At 47.5% G+C, this 24,300-nt stretch overlaps 2 protein-coding genes across 4 annotated transcripts in view; one reads left to right on the top strand and one right to left on the bottom strand.

The window, feature by feature from the left end:
* Nucleotides 1-1,815: 1,815 nt before the first annotated feature.
* Nucleotides 1,816-3,606, top strand: LOC118510323 (nuclear migration protein nudC). The gene is made up of 5 exons (XM_036051970.1): nucleotides 1,816-2,004; nucleotides 2,098-2,381; nucleotides 2,470-2,659; nucleotides 2,745-3,139; nucleotides 3,236-3,606. The coding sequence occupies exons 1-5, from the start codon at nucleotides 1,930-1,932 to the stop codon at nucleotides 3,285-3,287; spliced, it is 996 nt and encodes a 331-aa protein (XP_035907863.1). The 5' UTR covers nucleotides 1,816-1,929; the 3' UTR covers nucleotides 3,288-3,606.
* Nucleotides 3,607-4,022: 416 nt separating this feature from the next.
* LOC118510317 overlaps nucleotides 4,023-24,300 on the bottom strand; it is a 34,475-nt gene continuing 14,197 nt past the window's right edge. For 2 of the 3 annotated variants that reach the window (XM_036051957.1, XM_036051958.1), the window contains 3 exons: nucleotides 5,486-6,253; nucleotides 4,752-5,406; nucleotides 4,023-4,675 (listed from right to left, as the gene is read on the bottom strand). In XM_036051957.1, the coding sequence (XP_035907850.1) occupies nucleotides 4,650-4,675; nucleotides 4,752-5,406; nucleotides 5,486-6,253 (1,449 nt within the window). In that variant the 3' untranslated portion in view covers nucleotides 4,023-4,649. Of the gene's footprint in view, nucleotides 4,676-4,751; nucleotides 5,407-5,485; nucleotides 6,254-10,331; nucleotides 10,574-24,300 lie in introns of those variants that run through there. The other variant, XM_036051959.1, reaches the window with a different exon arrangement.

The following is a 24,300-nucleotide window of genomic DNA, read 5'->3' as shown; positions in this document are numbered from 1 at the left end:
TTCCCGGCCTGTCAGCTACTGCTACTCTATCAAAAGTTAAACAAATGCAACTCGATCGCACCCTCCCGGACCGGCGTTTTGCAACCCCTTTTTTCCCCCCGTGACTGGTTCCTTGCTCTCCTTGCACCGTTTACCGTTGTCAGTTAACTAGGCGCTAGGAGGTAACGAATAAAAGTTTAAAAAAATAAAACCTTTCCGTTTCACTTTTGCAAAAGGACATCTCCCGGGCGAAGGTAATGGTAGCGATGCGCTCTCGGGTGTGCTTTCCCGCTCTGATGCTTGAGCAAACAAAGGGCCAGAAAGCTCCAGAATGAGAGAGAGAGAGAGAGAGGGTTGAGAGGGTAAAAATGATGTCATAAAATAAAAAAAAAGAAACTCGTTAACCCGCTTCACGAGCATAAAATCGTTCAAGTACAACAAAAGGCGAAACGGAGAGAGAGAGAGAGAAAGGGACCACTGGTGCAGAACTTTGTTGCTGAGTTTAATGTTAAAAAAATGATGTCAGGTTTTGTCCCCGGACCTTGGAGGATCCGCAAAAACAAATGCAGCACTGGTAGCTCGGTACCCTCGTGCTCGGTGAACCGAGGAGGGCCTTCGATCGACCTCCCTCCGGGCACAATCTGGCGCGAGGATATCAATCAAAGGATAAGCAAGGGTGGATGGGATGGGATGGACGGTGAGGGGGAACCGAAAACTCATAAATTTCCACACAATCATAATCATTCGCTGTTGTTTTTTTTCGCATTTCGGATCAGTAACGGGTTAACGGATTTCGGATAATGGTGCTATGGCGCTATATTCTGTGATTAGTGCGTGTTGGAAGGTGTTCAAGTTAAGTGAGGTAAGATAACATATCCCAAAGTAGCCGTTGTGGATGCTGGCAGTATTAAGCGATAATGAGGCTCTCTTGTTACATTGGTGGACAGCTTGTTGATGTGATCAAACGGTTAGGCATGGAACATGTTAGATCTATGTGTACAAAACGACTCTATCACTGTTCAAACAGCTCCCATAGTTGGTCACCTGTATTAAATGAAAATTTTGCAACTCATTCCACCCTCTGTCAGTTTTCAATTAAAGCAAACAAATTGGTAGCATTACAGCGTACGGCTTGAGCAAACATAAAACAGCAGTAAACAAACATGGACCACCGACACTCCACCGGGAGCCTATCCTTTATTCAAGGGTGGACTTGTATCGATCAGGGGCCAAGTAAATCGATCCGTCATCGTTCAAGTCATAAAAGTAATCTCCCTGCATTACTGTACAACGTGGGGTGTTAACTGGAATGTGACGTTACTTCTGATATCCTCAGGATAATTCCTAGAAAATGGGGTAGAAGTATGCGATATGGGTTCCCTCTGGCACTAATAAGGACGACACAACATAAACATTGTCCATAAAGTGGGTACCTGATAAGATAAGCAGCATACCGAACATGGCCTATTAATCATGTACAACCAATTAATGAATTATCAGGTGGGGCCAATATGGGTAGATGGATCCACGCGGAATGAATCAGTTGAAACATTTTCCCGCTAAAAAACACCATTCTAATTTTATAAAAAAATATTTGTCTACATGTATTTTGTAGTAAATATTCAATATTTAAACTTAATGAAATAGGTACTGAAATTTTCGTTGTGTAACTGACAATTCAAACGTCTGTCATCCACGCTACTGCCCACGCTGCTCTCAAACCACGCACAGCGGTCGCACACTGTGATTTTGCTCATGTGGTCAAATTTCGTTCATATTTCTCGAATATTCGAGAGCTGTCAAGAAATCGCACGGTACAGCAAGAACAAGTAGAAAACTTATTTATTTACCTTTTTGCGTTGTGTCGAACGGAGGTGCCGTGCGTGAGTTGTACATATCCGTTTTTCTTTTCCCCTCTGGTGAAACAGTTCCCCCAGCTTGGTAGTGAAAATGTCGGAAAACGAAGGAAAATTCGATTCCGTACTGTTTGCGATGGCAGAACAACATTCGGGTGGTGTACCGGAGGTAAAACCAGCAGCATATTTACATTCACCCGGCCAAACCTAACCTAACAAATGTTTCCCCTTTTGAACGTTCGGTTTCCATTACTCACCGCAGATGTTAGCCACATTTGCTGGATTCTTGAACCGAAAGACTGACTTCTTTGTTGGTGGCGATGAAGGCGAATGGGAAAAGCTGGTGTTGCAAATATTCCGCCAGGAAGCGGCCAAAGCACAGGAAGTAGCCCGCAAAAAGCGTGAGGAACGCGAAGCACAAGAACGCCGGCGTCAGGAAGTGCTGCGCAAGAAAAAGGAGGAGGAAGAACAAAGCAAATCGGCGACCATTACCGAGCTGACGGATGAGGAGGCAGAACAGCTGCAGAAGGAGCTCGATGCGAAAAAGTATGTCATGGATTTGGTTGGCAAATCCGGTATCCATGGTGATGTGGGAAGCATTGAACGGTGAACTAAGAATTGCTTTTCTTTCTAGACAAAGCGAAAGTGAACCACCGGCAAAGAAAGCGACAACGGCTGATGAGAGTAAAGCAAACAAAGACACTAAAGCGGACAGTGATACGGAGGATGTGGAACCGGGCGATGAAGGTAAGCTAAAACCAAACCGAGGCAATGGGTGCGATCTGGAGAAATATAACTGGACACAGACACTGCAGGAAATTGAGGTAAGTGGAACGATCCCAAATTAATCCGTCCACTCCCGGGCAATTGTAATGGTACGGTGTGTGTTTCTCGTGCTCCTCTGTATAGTTGCGCGTTCCGTTCGATGTAAAGTATACCTTAAAAGCGAAAGATGTCGTTGTGAACATGCAGCGAAAAACGCTCAAAGTAGGCCTGAAAGGCCATCCGCCCGTCATCGATGGGGAGCTATGTTCGGAGATCAAAATCGAAGACTCGCTGTGGCATCTGGATAAAAACACGGTCGTACTAACGTTCGAAAAGATCAACCAAATGAACTGGTGGGACCGGCTGGTGTCTACCGATCCGCCCATTAACACGAGAAAAATCAATCCCGAATCATCGAAACTGTCCGATCTGGACGGTTCGACGCGCAGTATGGTGGAAAAGATGATGTACGACCAGCGGCAGAAGGAGATGGGTCTGCCGACGAGTGACGAGCAGAAGAAGCAGGATATGTTGAAAAAGTAATTGCTATTCGTAGCGGGTCGCGTTCGGTCAACAGGCCCGTTTTTTCTCTTGTTTTGTGGTTGCTAACATTCCTCCCTATCTTTTTCGCACAGGTTCATGGAACAACATCCTGAGATGGACTTTTCCAAGTGTAAATTTACCTAAAACCGATCGAATGGCTTTAAGACAGATTCTTTCCATGCTTTCCAAACACACACACACACATACCAATCGGTCCGCATGGCAAATTTTGCTGGTATAAAGATCGATCGATACTCGCTGCAAAAGGTTCACGAGATCTTGAGAATGCTGCCACCCTCTGTCTCTCTCTATCTCTCGTAGGCCATTTTCGCCATTAAAAACGGTTTGTTTATACTTTTGTGATGCAGATAGTGCGTAGCTTCGTTTACGCTCCACGTATTATATTGTCATTTACACCGATTGACGTAGAAAATAGAGTATCATCGTTTAAGAGTTCCTTCAACTGGACGACTTTTGGTCTACCGCGTGTCGAAAGAAACGTTACACATTTTCTGTTAGTTTAGGTTTCATATCCCTACAATCTTTTGATTGACAGTAAAGATTCGGTAAAAATATTGGAAGAAATGAGTGCCTGTGGAATCCTGGCCATGGATGGAAATCCTTCAGATTCTTTTGCTGTAGTGAAGGACTTGTCTTTGTTTTTTCTGCTTGTGACTTAAGAGAGCCACCCGAGACCGAGACTCTCGGCGATGGAAAAATCTTCTGTAAGTCAATTCTGGTCCAGATATTTGCTGACATACCGTTAGTTTGAGGTGTTCGTCCAGATCTCCTTTAGGACCTCGGGGACTTTCAAGCATCAAGACATCTTATTAGTTAATTTTCTTTCATTCAGCATCACCCAACATGCAAACACCCGTGTACATTGTTCGTATTATTTCTTTATCCTCTCGACATAAGTTAAATAATTTAATAAATATCACAGAACTGAATCAGTGAAATGTAAGTAACTGGTGGCTAGGGAAGACGCGGAGGAAAAAGTCTGTTGCAGTAGAGTGGAAGGACGGGACGCTATCGGGGTTTCGGGTTTCTGTTGCTGCCACTAAGAAGAATGCTGTTGTGCTTGTGCTGAGAGGCTTTTGGCATTTGGCATATTAAGAACGCAGGCGCTAACTTACTCGTACCTTTACACACTACAAAGTCTAGCTCAACTACAGAGAAAGGTTTCTTACTCTTACCACCCAAGAGGATCATGAAATCATAAACGATGTCAAGTAAACGTAATTCATCGTTATCTACCTACAGGACAGATTAAAAGTTGTGAAATTAGTGTAGAGTCTGTCCAGGTGTAGCATTTATATGGGGAGAAACGTATCTAAAAGTCTTATGTATTAAAACTAAACTACATACTCCATATGGCAACGCGGTGTTGCGGGGCGATAGCGCTTAATCTATCAGTGTTTTCGATTGCTAAATGTACTTCGTGCGTGATCGTAACGCCCTCCCGGTGTCTTCCTGTGGGCTGGCGATCGAAACACATCATCAGCTTTACTTTGGCATATCCCTGGCACGCACTGGAATGAGGAAGGAAGGATAGGAAGAATGAGATACACCCCGACGGCTTGTCTACCAGCGTCAAATGGTACCTACTTTCGAGCAGGAAAACAGCCGAACAGATCCCGATCATGAAGATGATGCTCATCGTAACGATCAGTATCGTGATCTGGTGGCCACTGGAACAGATGCCCGTCTTGATAACACGCTGCGGTCCACCGATCCCGTTCACCATGGTAAAATGCGTCGAGCTGGCAACGGACACCGAATCCGGATCTTTGCCCTTCAGTGAGCGGAATGGCGAAACAAGACTGGCACCTGCAGCGTTCGGTCCGGCTAGTTGTAGCTGCCGCTCGCTATCATTGCCTTCACCTTCGTCGATGGAAATTTCATCGATCGGCACGATCGCACTGCTGACAATGTGATGCGCATCCTTGCGATAGTCGATCGCGGCATGATCGGCCGGATGCACGTTTGGATCGTCGTGCTCGTGCTGCCCGTCGTCGATCGCTTGATGCGGTAGCAGGATGTTGCTGTTGTAGCGCGATCGTCGCCCAAGCGTACCGGGATGGTGCGGGACCAGATCGAGCGTCGAGGAGAGGTATCGCTCAAGTGTTCGGCTGCCGGCATCGCTGTCTAGTTTGGAGTGGTGGCCACCACCTCTACTTCCACCGGCAGTCGACTTACGATGTATTTTGGCAAAGTTCTCAAGGTTTGCTACCGTCAGCAGTAGCGACCCGGATGATGCACTCTGTCAAACGGGAGGACGAAAAACCAAACCACATTACTCTGACGAATGTTCGGATATTCGGGTGCAAGAGGATACCTACATGTGTACTATTGTTACTATCGGTGGAACCCTGCGACGAGCGGGACCCTCGCTTCGGTCCCTTGCGCTGTTCGCGCTCTTCCTCCACCAGTACACGATCGAGCGAGCGGCTCCCGCTGTACCGTGCGCTCTGTCCGAAGGAGAACGCCTTACCGTACGCGACCGGTGGCAGCGGGCTCGGTGCCATCTGTCTCGGCAGCTTCTTGTGGCGGTCGAGCGTGTAGTAGCCGTAGTATGCACCCCTAGGCACGGCGGCCGACGAGCTGTACTCGTCGAACCGCTGCCTCAGATCGTCCAGCTTCGAGGAAGGGTTGAAGTTAGCCAGCTGATGCACACTGTGTCGGCGGCGCTGCCTTCGGTCGTACTCTAGCGAACGGTAGGTCGGTTCGACAAAGTATGGCAACCGACCGCCACCGCCACCGCCACCCGTATCATCCCCGTACCCATCGTCTACGATCGGGTACTCGCCGTGATACATGAAGCTACGGTTGGCGTAACCGGCCCTTCGCAATCGCCGCAAACTGTTGGTCCGTTCCGCGATGGCATTGGCATTGACGGTGGTATCGAAGTAATCATAGGGTTCGGTGGCAGCTAGTGGTAGGTCGGCTGGGACCACCACACTGGACAGGGCAGGTGGTCCGGACGATGGGACATACTTGTGATGCTTTTGCTTCGGTTTCGGGTTGAGCGTTTTGCTGGAATTTGCTGAACTACTGCTACCAGAGAGGGAGCCTAGCGAAGCCCGAGCTGCCTCCCAACTGTTTGTCATCTGCAATGGTACGAGACACAGAAACGGAAGGACAAAGGCATGAGTTAATTGTGCATGATACTTCGCGGTGGATATTTTAGTGATCAATAATGTTTTTTTAAATACTTTGAGGAATAATACCGGGATTATGTAAATAGCGTAAGTTTATCCACTTATTTGCCTCACACACACAGCAACAGTCTGCGTACAAATTGATGGCCGGCCATTGCGTGCGTGCAAACAACGTGTTCCTCTTGCTCGTTGCGCTATGTTTACCGATCTGCTCGAACGAACCCAATGATCCCCCCAATGATCATATGTTCGGGTGGAGACACCACGTTTGCAGCTGCACGTACTGCTACGCCATTGCACAGATGACTCAGCTACTGCAGCCCAAACTATCCCTCGGGCAGGCTCAGCCCAATTGCACACACACACACACACAGAAATACCTTCGAAAACGTGGTGTGGGGAAGTGTTGGGCCGGTTTGCGTTGAAATCCCGCACCATTTGAATCTCGCGTAACATCGCGTCACCGCGCACCGGAGACACACCTTGTCGGCGTGACGGGCCAAAAATACACAAATCAGCGACGGTGTTTACGGTACTTTCGGGATTAAGCTTGAGCTCCCCTTCCGCGTGGTCAACATAAATTAAACAATTAATATCCTTTTGGACAAGGAGAGAGAGAGAGAGAGAGAGCGGGCGGAAAAGAGACAGAAAGCCAAGCACAGGGATTACTCGTCCGAATCGTTCCCAGTGGTTTGGTGCGCCACAGGTTGGCCATAATCATAATAAACTTCTCACACCCAGATTGCGCTGTCTCGCGTGTGTAGGACATGGACATGTGCCGGCAGCCAGGTATTGCGCAATGGTACAATATCTTACGCTGACCGGCCCTGATCGGTGGTTTTCCTTGTTTTCCTACTAAAATCTTGCTCCACTTGCCACAGACCGGCTGTGTGTGTTTGTGTGCTCTACTTCACTAGAAGCGTTTGCAAAGTGAATGGCGGCAGCGAATGCAGCCTGGGCTGTGTCTTACGCTGCTGGTCCGCAACGCACCCACTACAGCTCGCAATCTGGCCATATGGTGTCTGGTGGCTTAAAGCACCTTGTTCATTGCTACTTCCGCTACGCTACGTGGCGCTAAGAAATTCACTTCCGATCACCACTTACCCGTGTTGGTAAGTGGGCCGACCGTGTGCAATGCGAAGAACAAGAACTTCCAAAAAGCCGCCGAAAGTCGACAAAATCGGCTGGCTTATTGGGTGATTTGCTTTGTATTGTTTTCGGTGGCTCCGTTCGCGCTGGCTCTGTGCTACTGTGCTTCTGGTGTGTTTATTTTTGGAAGACGCACTGTTGCCGCTACCACCTCGACCGTCGGCTAAGAGAACGACCTTGAGGATCGTTCACCGGTCCGGTTGTGGAGAGTGTTCACCAGTTCCGGCTGGATGGAAAGATGCTTTGCGATCTAGAATGAGGTTTCGCGATCCAGCGGACAGACGCTCTCAAGCGATGCTATCGCGATGATGACTTGCACAAAAGCCGACGATCGCGCCCACCAGCTGCGCTTTTCTTCAGATCGGACTCTCGCGAGATCGTCTCAAGCTTTTCCCTTTTTCCATCCCTATTTGTTCCGGCACCGTGGGGTAACGAAGCCTTTAACTCGAGCCCGAAATTCGATCCAGCCGAGCCAGCTTTTGCTGTTGACCCAGCGAGTTTGCTCCAGAATCCGGGTTCATTGGCCAGCGGGGTACGCCGCTGTAATTGCGGTGCGGTCAGATCTGATCGGCTCTGGAATGCTCTGCCAATTCCCAGCGTGCATAATGGGCATCCTTTCTTTTGCTTTCTGATTTATTGTATCATTCCGCTTGACGCAGGCGTGTCCGTAGGGCGCCAGAGTGAGAATTACTTGCCGGGTCATTAAACTTCTTTTAGGATGAACGTGACAAAACGGCGTCTAATGTAATGAAGCTGGTGAATGTGTGAACCCCATCACCCGGGACGAATCTCTTGCAGAGCCAACCGACACCACGCAATTTTAACGCCTTTTACCATATTCTAAAAGCCTCTCGACGCGGCTGACTGCATCCCACATTCACCAGTCATCTTTTAACAACAAAAAAGAGGCTAATATCTTAAGCTTAGCATAGTTTAAAATATTTGCACCATTCATCCACTCGAAGACGAACGAACGAGCGGTTTCCATTTCCACAGCGCTCTGCCGACAGCTGACAGCGAGCTTGATCGGGTCAGTATTTCCAGTTTGAGTTTGGCCAGAAGAAGCGGTTAAAAGAAGAGCGTGGCCGTTACGCTCGATGAAAACGCCGCTTCCGTGTTGGCAAGCGATGGTCCGGCGACGACTCTGGACTCTCGCGGGCCCCGACGGTTCGGTGCAGTCTTCAGTGCGATGCTATCGAATGACCTCGACCACGGCCCCCGTCAAGAGTCACGGTTTGGCGACAGAGCAGTTTATTGCCGCCGGGCCGTGAATGGACCAAGGACCGGCGCAGACCATTCACGTGTACGGGAGGATAGCTTTGATTGTGTATTGTACGGGTATGTCTTCTGTGGTTGATACATTAAAGATGAGCATTTAATTTTGCGGTTGCGCGCTGTTGGTTGATTGATACACTTCACTTGTTGGCAGAGAATTTTGTTCTTTTTTGCTTTTAGGGCCCAGGGAGTTGTTTGAGATATGAGATGAGCGGGCAGATATCCAGAAGCAGAAATGGTGATGGAGGTTTAAAGATCGCTTCATTAATTTAAAAACTTCACGCATTCGAATTTTGCAAGCACGAAGTCATATTCGCATCCCATCAATCAATATGAGTCTTCGGTGTGCAAAATAATGCTATAAAAGGAAGCTTTAATTACTACTTGCTCTACCATCCAATCCGCGGTAGGACATTTTCGCTTGATTGGAGAGTAATCAAACGAGTCGGAGAATCACACTGAAGCGTCCTGATCGTCGACGACCGCTTCCTTTTGGTGCTATTTTTTATTTAACCATTTATTTTATTGGACGTTGATAAAAAAATCCATTATCACACTCAACCGTTGTGCGTCTTCCGTCATCGTGCATCACACACAAAGACGCTACCAACCGGGTACGACCTTGCCTGGTTGAGGTTCCAAACTGAAACCTTCCATCGAACGGATCCTCGATGTTGGCGACGCTCGGTGTGTAGTAAACTCATTAAACGAGCTCGATTCTAACTGATTTGCTGAATTCCTACGCCAAAATGACAATATCAACATAAGAAAGAGCCAGCAGCATCAGCAAACGGCATCCCCGAAAACGGAGCGCAAAACCAGTTGCCGAAAAAAGGAATCTCCCTGTGCGGACGTTGAACGATCGAGCGTAGTAGATCACGTCATTTGGAAGAGCACGCGAATGATAAGAAGGAAGCAGGTTCGGCGAAAATGGGTAAAAATAAACCGACAACCCGGAAACAGGTTCCCGCGCCATTTGTTGTGCGCGTTGTTTATCAGAAGCGTACCAAAAGCCAATATTCTCTTACGGCTAGTCTTATTATTCGCCTTAATTCGACGTCACAAGATCCAACAAACGGACGAAGAGATCCACCGGGCGCTCATCTTCTCGTAGTACGGTAAACTGGGCAAAGCCTGAAGCCTGACCAAAGTAACCAGCATTACCATTTTCATGCGATTCCGTACCCCGTTGGAACCAGAAATAGGAGACGCCACGCCACGATTTTTATGGCCATCAAGAATTCCGGAGAAGTGTTGCTTCTAATCACATGTAAATGTTTTCGGTTTCGGTCAAACAGAGGAACCTGTCCGATTCTCTTGCTGGATCGTCTTTAAATTGACCCGAGGCTACTACCATGACTACGTGATCGTGACCGTTCGGCAATATTTGATATTTTCGGACCCATCTTCTCGCTCGCCATCATCTTCTTCTAGCGGGATTGCCGAAACAAACAACATGTTTGTCGAAAAGTTGTTTTCGGAAAGTGTCCCGGGGTATCTGATGCTGCCGATGACTTCAACTCATCCTACCCAATCTTAAATACGCCCTGTGTTTACCAAGCCGGTATTAATTTTCCTCCCGGTTCTTATACTTTAGCCATACCTTTCTTGGTAGTACGTGCGACGACAACACAATCCACCAACGCGTGCGTCCAATTCTTTCACCGGATAGCAGGTCCGAACTCCGGAGAGAGAAAAATGGGGTCTTGGGTCTCTGTTGGTTACTTTGGTCACTGAACTAACGGCAACGACTGACCGTGCGGGCGTACCGGTGGACTAGTTTTGTGTGCATTCTGCCGATGAATCATCGTGCCCCGAGTCCCCTGCGAGTGTTGATGGCCGTAGACTTGGTATGCTGATCAGCACCTACCTCGGCACCCATACGGTCCGAAGGCGGATTTTCCACGGTGGATCAGCAGCAATGAGTCACAGCGCCGCGGCAAGAATTAATGCAATCGAAGGGTTCAACAAACGCTACCAATGCTTGTCAACTACGGATTGGAATGTTTTGCAGAATTCCAAATCGGAATCACTCTTCCATCGAATTCCGGACCTTGAACCATCCATTTTAGAATGGGTTGGTTGTGGAACTAGTGACACATAGAACTCAGCCAGGTAGGGCTACCAACGAATACACCTTTGATTATTCATGCCGATTAGTTGAGTTTTCATGAATATTTAACAGTCTCCTATCAGTACGTTGCATTCGACTGTTATGTGTCATATTGATTTAAATCATGCGACATTAAATTAGACAAAAAACTGCTTCGATGCACATTAATCGTTCGACTGGTACATCTCCCACGTGCTGCTCCGTCCATTAGCATACAAATAGACAAACTCGACGATAGAGCACGTTTATAAACAAAAAGTAAAAGACAGCCGTGTTCCACCCGTTCGTCAAATATCGATCATCTTCGCTAGGCGGATATCCTTGGCTGATGCAACCGCGGCTATAAATTGTGTGTGTGTGAGTGTTGGGCGGTTCTGTTTCGGGCGACCTCCTCTTCACGCCGACCTTGATCGCTGCGCTACAGCACTTGATCGTGGCCCTCGATCCGAGGGCCTAGCGATGGTGGACGGTCACCGGCCGTATAACGAACATCGTGTGGCGAAATGGTGGTCGATCGATGGTCGATGAACTTGCCGGCCGTCTAACGTCCAATAAGCGAAGCCAACATAAAACCTAACCTTCCAAAGCGGATGGCGGTAGCTCGAGCTGGAGCTTGATCACCCCAAACAGGTGGGGGATTTCGACCCGTAGTACGATGGATGATGATGGGTGGAGTAATCTTTAGCTACCACTCAATCATCACCCGAAACCCGATCGAACCGACCGCTCGATAATTGACAAGATGTGATCAGCTGTGCGATGACGTTCGAGTCCTCTCGCTTGCTGGCTAGCTGCTGGCCGGTTTGGAGGTTACGCAACGGAAAAAGGTAATTAAATTTAAACCTTTCTCGAACTCCTCCCGTTCCTCACTGCCATTGCTGCATCGGCTGCTGTGGCAAAAATCCAGCCGGCCAGCAGCGAGACGAAAGCATTCACACCCGAAAGTAAAAGTGACAGGGTGCTTGGTGCGTCGTAGACAGCGAAACTTTCAATGTCATTTCTTTTGACCACGCCAACCGGAGCCAACTCTACTGGTGAGGTGAGAAAAACGGGCCGAAAAGAAGAAGAATCGGAACAACAACATTATTACGTTGAGGATGGCAACTTGAGAAGGACGGTGATGGGAGAGAGGTGCAGGTTGCCTTGCCGCGTAGAAATGAACACAACGAACTCTCCCCAGAGCTGGAGCTGGGCTCTGGTAACCGAATAGTTCGCCGATTTATTGCCAATTGGGCCTCTCTTTGGGGGTAGGAATTGTATATGTGAACTGTTATGCAAGCCAACGAAACAATCGGTCGGAATCGGCGTGGCGCGGAATATTTTTGCCAGGCTGGCTTCCCGCTTTTTTGTAGGTGTTGTTGGTGAGTTCGCGTTCACCAGGGGGAGATTTGGGTGGTTTGGTGTTATTGTGTCACCAGCTTGAAAAAGGTTCGTTGGACTACAAACCGATAATGAGGCATTCCAGGTGTCCTGCTTTCGGTTCGCTTTTAAGGAAGTGTCGTTGAAGGATGTACATCGCTTTACTTATTAATAAGCGAAAATATTAAATCGATTGCTTTTAAAAGATTAATATTTAATATAAACTTTAAATATATAAAAAAAGATAAAGAGATAAAGACTTTTTTAGCGACCAGCGTACAACAGCTTACGACAATGTTACGATCCGGTTTGTTACAATCTTTCTGTGCGAAATTAACAATTCCTTCGCGGAGACAGATGAGCAGTAAAGATACAGACAGGGTGACACACATGCTTGGAGCGGCAACTTGCTGCTGAGATGCTCGGTGAAGCGTATCCACTACCATGGCGCGAAGAGCAGGATCGTCTATTTCCTACTTCACTTGGCCCTCGCTCAGCCAATCGACCTGCCAGCGACTTTCAAACTCGCGGTACAACAAGAAACGGTAGTGATCGCGAGCGTGCGATCGAATGTGAAGGTTACGCGCCAGAAGGTTTCGCGCTCGGTCCTTCTTCTCCAGAAAACGGTGCTGATGCATCCGGGAGGATCGGGCAAGATCTTTAGGAATAGTTTAGCGATCGCGTATGAAAAAGTAGACGCGTGGAAATTACGAACAATCACATGCGATACGGTTTGCTAGGGAGAATCAGCTGGGAAGAAGATTTATTGCTCGTGCGTTCAATATGCATGATATATGGAGCTCAGGCTCAGCCTCAGTGAGATCCAATAGAAGAGGTGATTTTAAACAAGAAAGGAACGTTTGCCACCCTATTTTAAATCCATACATGATGTTTACACACACACACTCTCTCACATAAACAACTAAAATGAAAGGGAACGGTCCTGTCTGCAACCGCAATCCAAAGTTCCAAAGTTTGCCGCCAAGAGCGCCAGGAAACCCGATATTTACTGATCAATTTTTATGCAGTAATGCAAACAGCGGTGCTCTGGCCCCCATTTTGACTTGTCCGTCTATCTGTAGGACACATGCCAATGATACCCGATGAAAGGCACACCCGGGCTGTTGGGTAAGAACAATTTGACTGACTTGCACAAACAGTTCTGCGCGCCCTGTTTTTCGTGTGTTTACCGTGTCAATGCCAATACTAATTCCAAGCCCGAGTGCGTAGTGCTTTTTGTCGAGTCTCCATTTTAAAGTTCAAATGGCGGAATTTCTGGGTTCGTAAGAAAATATTACTCAAACAGTAGTACTATACGAGCACATCATGTGAGTTGTTCAACTTCTACCGAACACTCCTGAGGCGCACCGGTCATCTTCCGCATTCTCATCCGGCGTACACGGGGATTTCTCTACACGGGTCATTAACACGCTGACAGCACGATAACGATCTTCGAACAATGTTTAACTTTCCAATCGTGTGTGCGTGTGTGCTCGAGTGTTTGAGCATGTTGTTCAGAATTTCCCAGAATTCTTGACAAACTTGGAGAGCGTTCGTACAGTCATCGCATAGCCTTGTGACTCACTGACACTCAGCCGAGTGTCTCAGCGTACTCTAGCTAGCTGGTCTAAATGGTATCCCACATTGCACGCTCGCTCGCTCCAGTGCTGATATCGTGTTTCCGCTGGCTGGCTGGCTGGCTAGGTTGATCGCGGGGTGGGAGGTTTGCCAATTTATTTGAACCTTGTACCAATCACACCGATTCTAGTGAACCAATCTTTAATGTTTGTGAGCACTGCCTACCCGCGGCGCTATTTTTCCCAGCACTTTGGTCTCGCAGATATCTTCACCCCTTCGATCTTTGACCACAGCGGGTGGTTAGGATTTGGTGTGTGTGTGTGTGATACACTTCACAGCCCGAAGAAAAGAGTTGGTACCCCGGGAGAAGGTCACACTTGCGGAATATTTGGTCTGCAGTGCATTTTTTATGTCTTGTCGCAGCACTGGCGATGATGATAAAACCTTCATCTCCGTTTTACAGGCGGTACAACCTGGAATCCCTGGCTTTGTTGCTGTGTTGTTGGGCAAACTCGGCAAACACTCGGTGAGAAACTTGAGAAGTGCGGCGTAACACCGGACCAAATTCGCACCACCTTTAACGCTGGACAATGCGTTCAGCTTCTTTCCGTTTGTCGTTACAGGTCGTTAGAGGTCTGTTACAAATTGGAACAGCTCATGCTGCGTTTCTGCAGCGGAAACCTGCTGACCTCTGTCACTTCACGGTGGCCTAGCGAGCGAGCGAGCGAGGGAGAAAAAGAAGATGATAGACTACGCGCCAACTTCCTTCCTCGCTTCGGGTGGGTATGCTAATGCAACTGCATCCATCATGCACCATGTGCACGGCCGGTCTTGAATGTGTGGTGCATCCAGTCGTGTGCTCTCGAAGGTGAGAGTCAATGACGCGTTCATACGGCAACTGGCTACTGGTGGATGGATATCGTGGAGGTTCGCAGTGGACCGTGACCGCGAAAATGATGACGAAAACCACCACCACCACCACCACCACCACCCAACCTGCAACTGGATGTTTCGATACTGGATTAAGAATTCCATCGCAGTCAAGTGGCTGTAGTTGTTGGAGTTGGTGTGTACCACGAGGCACGATTTATGTGTCATCCGGTCGACGACTACTGCTCGTGCGGCTCGTGATAATACTAACCTACTGAGGTATGGCATCTAACCCAGTAGCCCAACGCTAGTTCCGGCTGAAGGACATCTGCCGGATTCACTTGCTGTGCGGCGACGACAACAACAACAACAACGCCACCACCCGGCTACCGAACCTGATCGATGTTCGCCCGATTGGATCAGTTCGATTAGAAAGCCCTTCAGCAGCCACCTGGAACGTGGATAGCGGCCCAAGCCAGCCGGCCGACCAACCGGCAACCTTCGCCACTAATAATAGTAATAATTATTCAATGTTGCAGGGTCTCTGCGCCGGGCCGTTCGTCACGGTAGTTACGGGGTGGCCCATCGAACGCCTCGCGCACTCTACGTGATCGTTACAAATCGTTGTTTCCTCCGGATCTTAGGACCGACCGAGCGAGATACCTCGTAATCCATCACCGGCAAGAAACGTGGGAGATGGAACACTGCCGCAGCAACGGTGGCAATGGTCCACCGTTTTCCCCGGGTAGGCCGGCGCGGGCGCGCGAAGGTAATTGAATTAAAGCGAGGTTTAAGAATGTCGGCTGGCGCCCGAAGTGAGCACTGCAGACCGCACTTCTCGGCTGCCGGTGGCCAGATAAATCGATTCGTTTGGCCATTCGGGCACGCGGTCAAGTGGAATGGGTGTTGTATGCGGGAGCGGAGGGCAAGATATTTCAGGGTTGCTCACGTAGCTTTCGGAGCGGTTGGGAGGTTGGAGATGAAAATCCGATTCAAAACCTCGATTATGATCAGAATGCATTGATACAAACCTGCAAGAAGAGAGAAAGAAGTAAACACCAGAAGTTAATTGAAAGGTGGGCTTTGCACGGTTTCGACGTGTTACGTGTGTCTAAGCGATACACGCGGTGTCGGGAATGTAATCATAATGTTTTACATAATTATTTGTTTAACATGCTAACAATGAATTAAAGGCCTTTGCCGTCCGTTGTCTTTACGGTCGTGTAAAGTACTTAGTATACTGTGCTAATCTGTGACCAGTGCTGACGCTAATTATCAGCGAATAAGGAACACACTGTCAACAAAGGACACGAGTACAGCTGCTGTGGCGATCATAAAGCAAACATGATAATTTGTACCATCAAGAGGATCACGATCATCTCTTGTCCAATGCTGCGCCGGGTACGTAGTACTTGCGGGGACCGTTCAGACAGTAGCTCCCGAGGTGATCTCGTGTCTGTGCGAGGGCTCACACGGTCAGGGCGTTTACTGTGACGATAATCTTTCTCACCGGTAGCAGCCAGTGCCGGTGTTGTTACCGCACCTAACCTAGTGATGAACTTAAAACCCCCATTTTGCCACACACACAAGCACACAGGGTGTTCCAGTGGCGCCGACCATTTCGTGGATCTCTCGTGTACGGCTGATTGCATAATTATGCCAAGGTCAGCAAATGCTCCCTTGAGCGGTGCTTGACTACAGGTGGCAGTTATCGTACCAAGTGGTAATAGATGCAATGGGGAGAGAGATCACAACAGTCATTGCTCCATTAAAAAAGCATGAGAAACTTTGGGTTTTTGTTGGGGACATGCTGGCGAATTCGAGGGGCGAAACACTGCTGTGCTGGTGGTAACATAATGCCTACCAAGCCAGCGGGAATGAAGGGCACTTTTAATGGTGTTGTCAAATTGCAGACACATGGTGTCGATGATATCGGGCTTTCCCTTTCGAGATAAACGATTGCACAGTGGGTCACTCAGCCAAACTGCAGTGTGCGATAACCGCAGCTAAAGTAAAGTTTTAAAGCTCCCTTACTCAAAGGCTTTTACTTATTCTTCTAAGTCTATTGTTCCCATAAACCGTCTTCTCCCCCACTTAAGTACGGCGAGCGTTCATGATGAGATTAACTACTACTGCCTTCAGACAGCGATCCGTTCCGACAGCGACTTGATGACTGGCGGCTGTCAGGTTTGGGGGGCACTAATCTGCAGATCAATCTCGGCGATTGTGCCGACCCCGACCTTCCCGGATCGAATCGGAATCGGTGGCAGCTCCCTGAGGCATTGACTGTGAGACACAAGAATTTAGCCGATCGATTGGTTTGAAGTCAGCCGGCTCCAGAAGCCGCCAGAAGTAGATTCTTTGTGTAGGCTGTAGGCTGATAGAATCGATCGGCTGGCTACCTTCTGGTGCTGTTCTTGAGCTGCTGAAGGTTGGGATTAGGTCTAGAGTTTATTACAATTTATAAAATAGTATCTGGATATTGGACATATATTTCTCACGGATTCCTAAGAGATCTCAGCACGGAGATCTTACGATGTGACGCGGAATGATGTTTCATTCTTTTGTCTTTACTTTACAAAACTCCTCCTTTATAATTATCGTATTCACTTGATCGGAATACCAAATTGAACCTCCTGTACTCGAAAGCATTGCTGTGCCATACTCTCACGTACTTGTTTCACGACAAGGAGCATGTCATTCCAGCAACGAACAACACCGGTTGCATCACCGGTTGAAGCCACCGTTCTGTTTTACGATAATCGTTCTGTCACCGTCGTGGGTCCATCGGATTGCGCGAGCTTTGAGGATCACTTTATTACACCGCAAAACCATACCCCAAAATCACTGTGTGTGGTGACATCCAACCAGCGAAGAGCATCACGAAGTTTTACGGTTTGGTAGCTACACGGACACCGTGATCCCGCCGAACTGAGCCACTCTCATGACTGACAGACAATGGTGGAGATGTGCAGGATATACGGGAGGTGGAATTAGGTCACACCGGTGTAACGCCGGTGTCACCACTTCTCTTTGGCTTATGTGCGCGCCTGCGTTCGCTATCTTTCTGCACTAACACCGCACTACCTCGAAGGAAATTCTGTAAGTTAAAGGGTCAACTGTCGCAAGCAGGAGCAGCAGTGAGTGTGGTAAATCCTGCCGCGAGATGCAATTGCAGAGCTTCTGCCGACAAAGCGTGATGGAAATGTAAGTAAAAGCTTAAGTACAAATCGGAGTCGAGGTACGTGTGGATTTATTGTGAAACAAATTTCATGCAAGAAAGTACATGCTGCTCTCCTAATTATATAAATTCAATTTTTAAGAGATCTACCACCAACGACGCAAACTACAACCACCATTCCAATTGCCCTAGCACGGAGTAGAAATTATGGTAAAATATGGGTTTTACTGCTTTCAAATGCACCCATTTGCATTTTCTCCCATTTTCACCTCATTGACTCACAGCCCCAGGGTAGTACCGAAGCCCTCCCAAGGCCATCTTGACGTGTTCGATTCCGTGGCCTAACCGACTTACATCTACTATGCCGAAAAGTGCGTCTCTTTAACATACAATAAGCATACAATACACACCACAACTACTCGCTTGGCTCATCATCGCCACCGACCAAGAGTGTGTGGAGTGCGATCGTACCAACCGATGAAGTGTCCAAATAAAAATTCCACAACCCCCGACCCGGCTCCCCTCATTGAAGACTCCCCAAGAAGGAAATGTATAAAATGCGCTTCATCACCCACTGACACAGAAAACTCCGATCCGAGATGAAAGAGACTTCAATGCTACTACCATCAGCTGGAAGCGTTCGGTTGTTGTGTTTGGGTTTTTCGAGCTCGTGGCGCGACAACGTTGACGCCGAACCGTGTCTGTGTTGAGGTGTTCTTTTGTCTGGCTCGTGTTTACTCGAAGCCCTGTGCTTGTGGGTCTGTGACCACCGATCGGTAGTTCCCGAGCGCAGATTTGCAGTGAGAGACCGAGAGAGGGAGATGTTGAAAAATTAATTTACGATTCCGTGGTAGATAAATCCGATTTGATAAATGTTTCATTGCGGTGTGAAATGGCACGGAAATTGTGGAACTGTGAAATACCCGGTAAGGATAGGTGTTGGAATTTCAGGAAATTCTTCTGAATAAGTTAATCAATTTAAACTGTTTAGAATGAGATCTGAGAAGATCATGAGAACGTTTATCACCAGATTGTTTAAGAAGGCGCGCTAGTGATGAATCGTTTTATATCTCTCCCTCTGTCTCGTGTGGTGTTTGACCTTATTCTAATGTCTGAACTCCCAGGGAATGGCTATATCCGGCTCGAACTGTGCTTACACATGCGTCTGTTATGCTATTACCGCCCAAGGCAGTTCTGTTCAAAGGTGGTTTCGTTATGTCCATGCACTGTCAAACAATCTACAGATCGTGAGCTCCAATTTTTAAATCCGGTGCAAAGATTTTTAGAATGTAATACCAATGGACAAATAATGAAACTTTGTATTTATCTTGCTAAAACGATCATGGTCTCATTTACGCAGAAACGGATTGCGAACGGACAAAAGATCCGGCAGCATTTGATTTATGTTGCTCATTCTTCTCATTCCGAAACAAACGGCAGACAAGGTATTCGGTATTGTTACACTCACAAAGTACCTATTTAGTGGCACATTTAATATTTTCCACATCTACAAAACCAAGATCTTTCCGGCTGCTCTCGGATGCAGCCAATCAAGAAGTGTGGTCTGATAATGATTCCACGCTCCATGCGCCTCATTAGAAGAGATCTCGAAACATGGGGCAGAAGAAAAAAACGCTCACTGAAAAACTGCAGCAATAAACATGTGCTTCTTCAGCGCTGCAGCATTTTTTTATGTTGCGGTTGCTTAGCAACGTTGTACAACAACAAAGCGCTCGCATAAAACAAATGCACATCGTCGAGGAGGCGGATGGTTGGGTGGTTGTTTGGTGGTTGGCTTGGAGATTTGTTTTTATGCACCGTCAAAGCCGCAGCCGCCATCTGCCGTGCTACGGGGGCCCTTTCGGAATGTTTTGCAATGGGAGCTGCTGCTGCGCTTGGTAAGGGTGGATTAAACGAAAAAATATGGCGACGAAGTGAAATAAGCGTTCCCAAACAGCAGTCGATGAGTGTAAATATTGCTCACTGCTTTCTGCTGCCTGTTTACACTTCATTGAGCAAATTGGTGACAAGTGTTGGTGTGCGTGGCCAAAATTGCACACACAAATTTAAATTTTCCATTCCGAAAAAACCGTTGACACACTCCGTATGAGCCTAGCTGCCCGGTTTTTGGGAGACTGCATTGCATTAGAATTGTGTCGTGAAATGTCTGTTGACATTTTCTCATCAGCGTTACGCTCGTTGCGGGCGATTCAAGATTGATCGGTCTGATAAGTTTTCCACAATCTGTCGACCGCCATTTCTATTGTGGGTTTTCTGTGAAAAACGCGAGCGAGACGTAGAAAAAGTTTGGCAACGATCATTAATTGCTTGCCGTGCTATTTGTCGCATAAAATTGCATTAGTAGTAGACGCTGGAATTGTAGTCAAGGTGATAGCTGTCGGGTATGACGAAGCGCGTAGCAGTGGTAAGAAGAGATAAGATCGAATGCACTTTACCGGACCCGGATCAAGACGCTGCTGGCAGTGCTAGTGTCGTTTACACGGGCTCGCTGGCTACACAATGCACGTCACATTTAGAACTAACCGTAGGCGTGTGATCCGGCTTTAGCCCCTACTAGACACATTTATTTCATTGCTGTTGCTACTATACTGCTGAACTTCTGCAGGCCATTTTCGTCATCAGGCGCTTAACATGGATCCTTGTTTTTTGGATTGTCTGTTCCATTGTGTGTGATCTGTTCTGATTCAATTCTGGCACGTGATTTAAAAATCCCCCGCTGGCCAAACACATTTCAGCAGAACGGACACCGGAGCAGGTAGGGCAACGTGCTCTCTTACTCATTGTCCGGCGCCTTCGTGCGTTATTTTTAGACGAAGCGGATTTTACGATTCGCGACTCTTTTTTTACGATTCTTTCCATACCTCGTACCAGGATTATCGTCCGAGGGCCACACTGCGAGCTGTGTGTGACGAATGGTTCAGGTGGAATCGACTTGTGACGCCTTGCGTTTGGCTATTTTTACCAGAACCTAGCGTGTGTTTGTGTGTGCGTGTGGTGGCGCGACACACCGTTACGTTTCGCACGGGAGAGCATTCACTCGGTACCGGATCTTGCCAGTTTTATTTTCGCTGCATTGAGTCAGCGTCTAACGCGCGCGTTTTGGAGGAAGAACCTTTGAGTGGGCTAAGCGGAACAGATGGCACCGTGGTGAGAAGTTAAGTATTACGTGCGAATTTTTTGGCTAGTTAAGCAGCGTTGTTCACGTGCGAGGATAATCGGGGATGATTAATATTCATCGCAGGAATTGCCTTCTTTCGGGGGAATTTTGCAAAAGGGCAACGTTCGTTCGCCGCTGCTGTAGCTCCGTTAGATAATTTAAGGTGACCTATTTTGACGGGCAAATGTGTGGTGGTGTCTCACGTCAACAAACGCCCTGGGACTAATGGAGTATACAATTACTCGAGCTCTAACCACGGGATAAATTTATCTTGAGCCATATCGTTAGCCCTTTGATCGATTATGTGCAATCGGGCAACAAGAAAGCCCACAGGTTTACGGCTGAATGCAACGGCATAATGCACCGGGAAAATGAAATTGTCACCCGGTCGAGTGCTGTTGCATAACGCGGGCGGCTTTAGAGAGATACGAACGAGAAACGGATCGAGCCTGAATGGGGGAGGTGACATGAGCCGCGAGTAAATACGTTCCTGTATGGGAAAGTATTAGCAAAAGGAGGCGGAATGAATTGTCATTCATTTTCTATCAATCATTTAATCTTACCAACGTCCCGACCCGGCCGGCGAGTATACTATAGTCCGTAAATGGGTTAAGATCTAAATCACGATCGCTGAGGGTGTGCGTCTATTGCTAGGAAATGTTCCCAACTCTTTCTCCTTTCGATCGTGCCTCTAAGGTGGAAGTAACTGCGCTTCATCGCGTAATCACTCTGGTACGAACGATAGAGTCCAGATTAAAAATGTCTTTGTTGCAGTCATCCGGTGACAGCTAAGGAGCAGCTTGTTAAGGACACCCCGTTTATCACACTTACACCCAGTCAATCCCTACGTTTGATGTACGTTTTCCGACTGACCTACAAAGCGACCGCCGGTCGATGTTGCACACCAGCACATTTTAGGGCAACGCGAGCAATTTAACCAACTGTCTTCTCACGCACCCTGCTTGCGCGGGACTGGGTGCAGCAATCGTCGTCGATGGCGAGATGGATGGATGGCATCCGATAAGCACGCCATCGATCCTCGCGAAATTGAGTGCACCGGTGGCATCGAGAACCCGGCCACTAGTAAAATACCGGTGAGCATGAAACTCACCCCTTTCTAAGAAGCCGGCGCAACAAGTTAAGGAGCTTACCCGGTTGACCAACACACGCCGCGCAGTGTGTAAAGGGCAGTACACCGTGCCGTGCCCGACGTGATATCGCGCGTGTCCCATCATCGACCAACGCCGTGCAAGAAACAACGCACACACATACCGAGATCGTGATCGTTATCGCGTGCTGCAACCTGACCGCGTGAAGAAAGATATGCGCAGTCAGACGGACGGACGCGCGCATACAAGACGCGGAATGGTTTTGCAATCGGCTTCTAATGGTCAGGGTGCCACAGAGCGGAGCCGTTGCCGTTGGGCAGGTTAATTAAAACGTTTTAAGGGCAAACGAAACACCCTATTGTGAGAATGGGTCGTAGAGAAATATTTCTGCAACAGTGTGCCACACAGCCCGCGATAGCGATTATTTCTGTTGACAAATTGGCGTAGTACAGAAATTCGAGCTTGGGTTCTTCACTTCTAGTCTTTCGCTTTCATTGGTGTAAAACTTAACAATTTCGTCGGGTTCGTCGCTTTAAGTCTTTTGAGTTGTGCCATACAAAGATTCATCGGGTTCGTCGCTTGAAGTCTTTCGATTTTTTTTCTACTGGAAATATTTTCTTATCTCTTTTTTTAATTTTAATCTTAATAACTTAACCGACATTTTCTGTCAATTTTTATTGTGATAATCACGTCACAATGATTAGATCTGACATTTAATTAAAATTGCTTCTAATTAGATTTAAGCATCGCAGTTTTTGTTCCCTATCAAATACAGGGCGAAGAACGCGAGTTGATGTTAATTTATTGATAGAGATCTAGAATTCCTCAAGCAGCCGATCGCGTGACGAGTGATGCTTCATTCTGTTTCTAATAAATATAAAACAGATACCAACACTCCTCTTACATTCTGCAGCAGTTCTTGGTGTGTGTTGTGTCGCTTGTGTCGCGGCTTCCCAATCTATGTCACTTTCCGCCAGAGGAAAGAAACATCCCTTCTAGAACATGATGATTGTTTGCTGTGTTTCCCCCCGCTTCCCGCCAGAGTTTAATGTATCAGTTTTGCATAACTATGCCCGATGAGTTCTAGATCTCGGTCGTTCTCTTGCTAAATTGGCACGAACAGAAGAAGAGGGCAGGAAGCGCTGTGCATGTGCCTCCGGTGTTCGATCGCGCGCACTCGCGCGCCGGACGATCAACATTGAACCATCTACCGAGCGGAAGATGCAAATTGCGCCAATGCAGTGGTAATGATCGATGATCGCCACACTTCTTGCTGGATTGGATGGATGTGTGTTACAGCGGCACTACAACGATCCAGCATCGTCATCCTCCAGCGCGAGAAGTCGATACGTACGTGTTCGTGGGCACGTTGCCCGCTGATGATCGTTTGAACAGCTGATTTAAATGTTAAGCCCACCACACCGAAGCGATGGAGAAGGCTCGGTCGTTCCGACACCGAGCGAAAATTGGAGCGTTTACTGGAAAAACGGTTGACCTTCGGGGTTGCGATGGTAAGAAGGTCGCCTATTTTTAACCCCCTTTCGGTGTGCTTGTCCGCTGTATCATTGGACACTGTATTTTACATGTTTTCATTGCCAGTGCCGGACGCAAAACGAGCATCGAGCAAAAAATGAATACGACATCGATCCGGCTGTAAAATCGGCCAATAGTTTATGAGAGGTGAGATGATTGTCCGCTGTGTTTCTGGTGGCTTCCGGATTTAAGGAAACAGAGACAAAAATGAAATCCAAAGTATTGCTACACTTTGACATCATTCAATTATATCAATTTTGAGATTGATCAAAGTGTTTTTTTTTATCGAGGAAGGTATTGAGCGAAGCATTAATGCGTCTCATCTTTTTAAAAGGTCAATTATGTAAGGTGGTCTATATCCGCGGTTGGAATTAAAGACAATAATCCTCTTAGAGCTGATTATGCTTTTGCTTTTCTGTTTGTTCTTCATGCTTTGTGTGTAGCAATTCGATTTGCTCGATGCTCATTTTCTTAATGAGCTTGATATTTCTTATTTAGGCAAATTTTATGTATTATTTAACATGCTCGTAATTGACCGTATATAGCACCTTAACAGTCGTAAAAACACACCCCATCTTCAGCAATAAACAAAGTGAGGTGAGGTCACAAAAGTAAAACTTTATACACCCCATCGAGCCGCCCCAAAAAGCA

The sequence above is a fragment of the Anopheles stephensi genome, chromosome 3 (assembly GCF_013141755.1).
Source record: "Anopheles stephensi strain Indian chromosome 3, UCI_ANSTEP_V1.0, whole genome shotgun sequence".
NCBI classification, from domain to species: domain Eukaryota; kingdom Metazoa; phylum Arthropoda; class Insecta; order Diptera; family Culicidae; genus Anopheles; species Anopheles stephensi.
Note: the sequence above shows the minus strand (reverse complement) of the source record. Positions and strands in the feature narration are given on the sequence as shown.

Excerpts from the sequence above, each read along its gene's own strand:
- LOC118510323 (XM_036051970.1), top strand. The coding sequence starts at position 1,930 with ATGTCGGAAAACGAAGGAAAATTCGATTCCGTACTGTTTGCGATGGCA. Across the intron at positions 2,005-2,097 it reads ATTCGGGTGGTGTACCGGAG|ATGTTAGCCACATTTGCTGG; the intron begins GTAAAACCAGCA and ends TACTCACCGCAG. Across the intron at positions 2,382-2,469 it reads AAGGAGCTCGATGCGAAAAA|ACAAAGCGAAAGTGAACCAC; the intron begins GTATGTCATGGA and ends TTTTCTTTCTAG.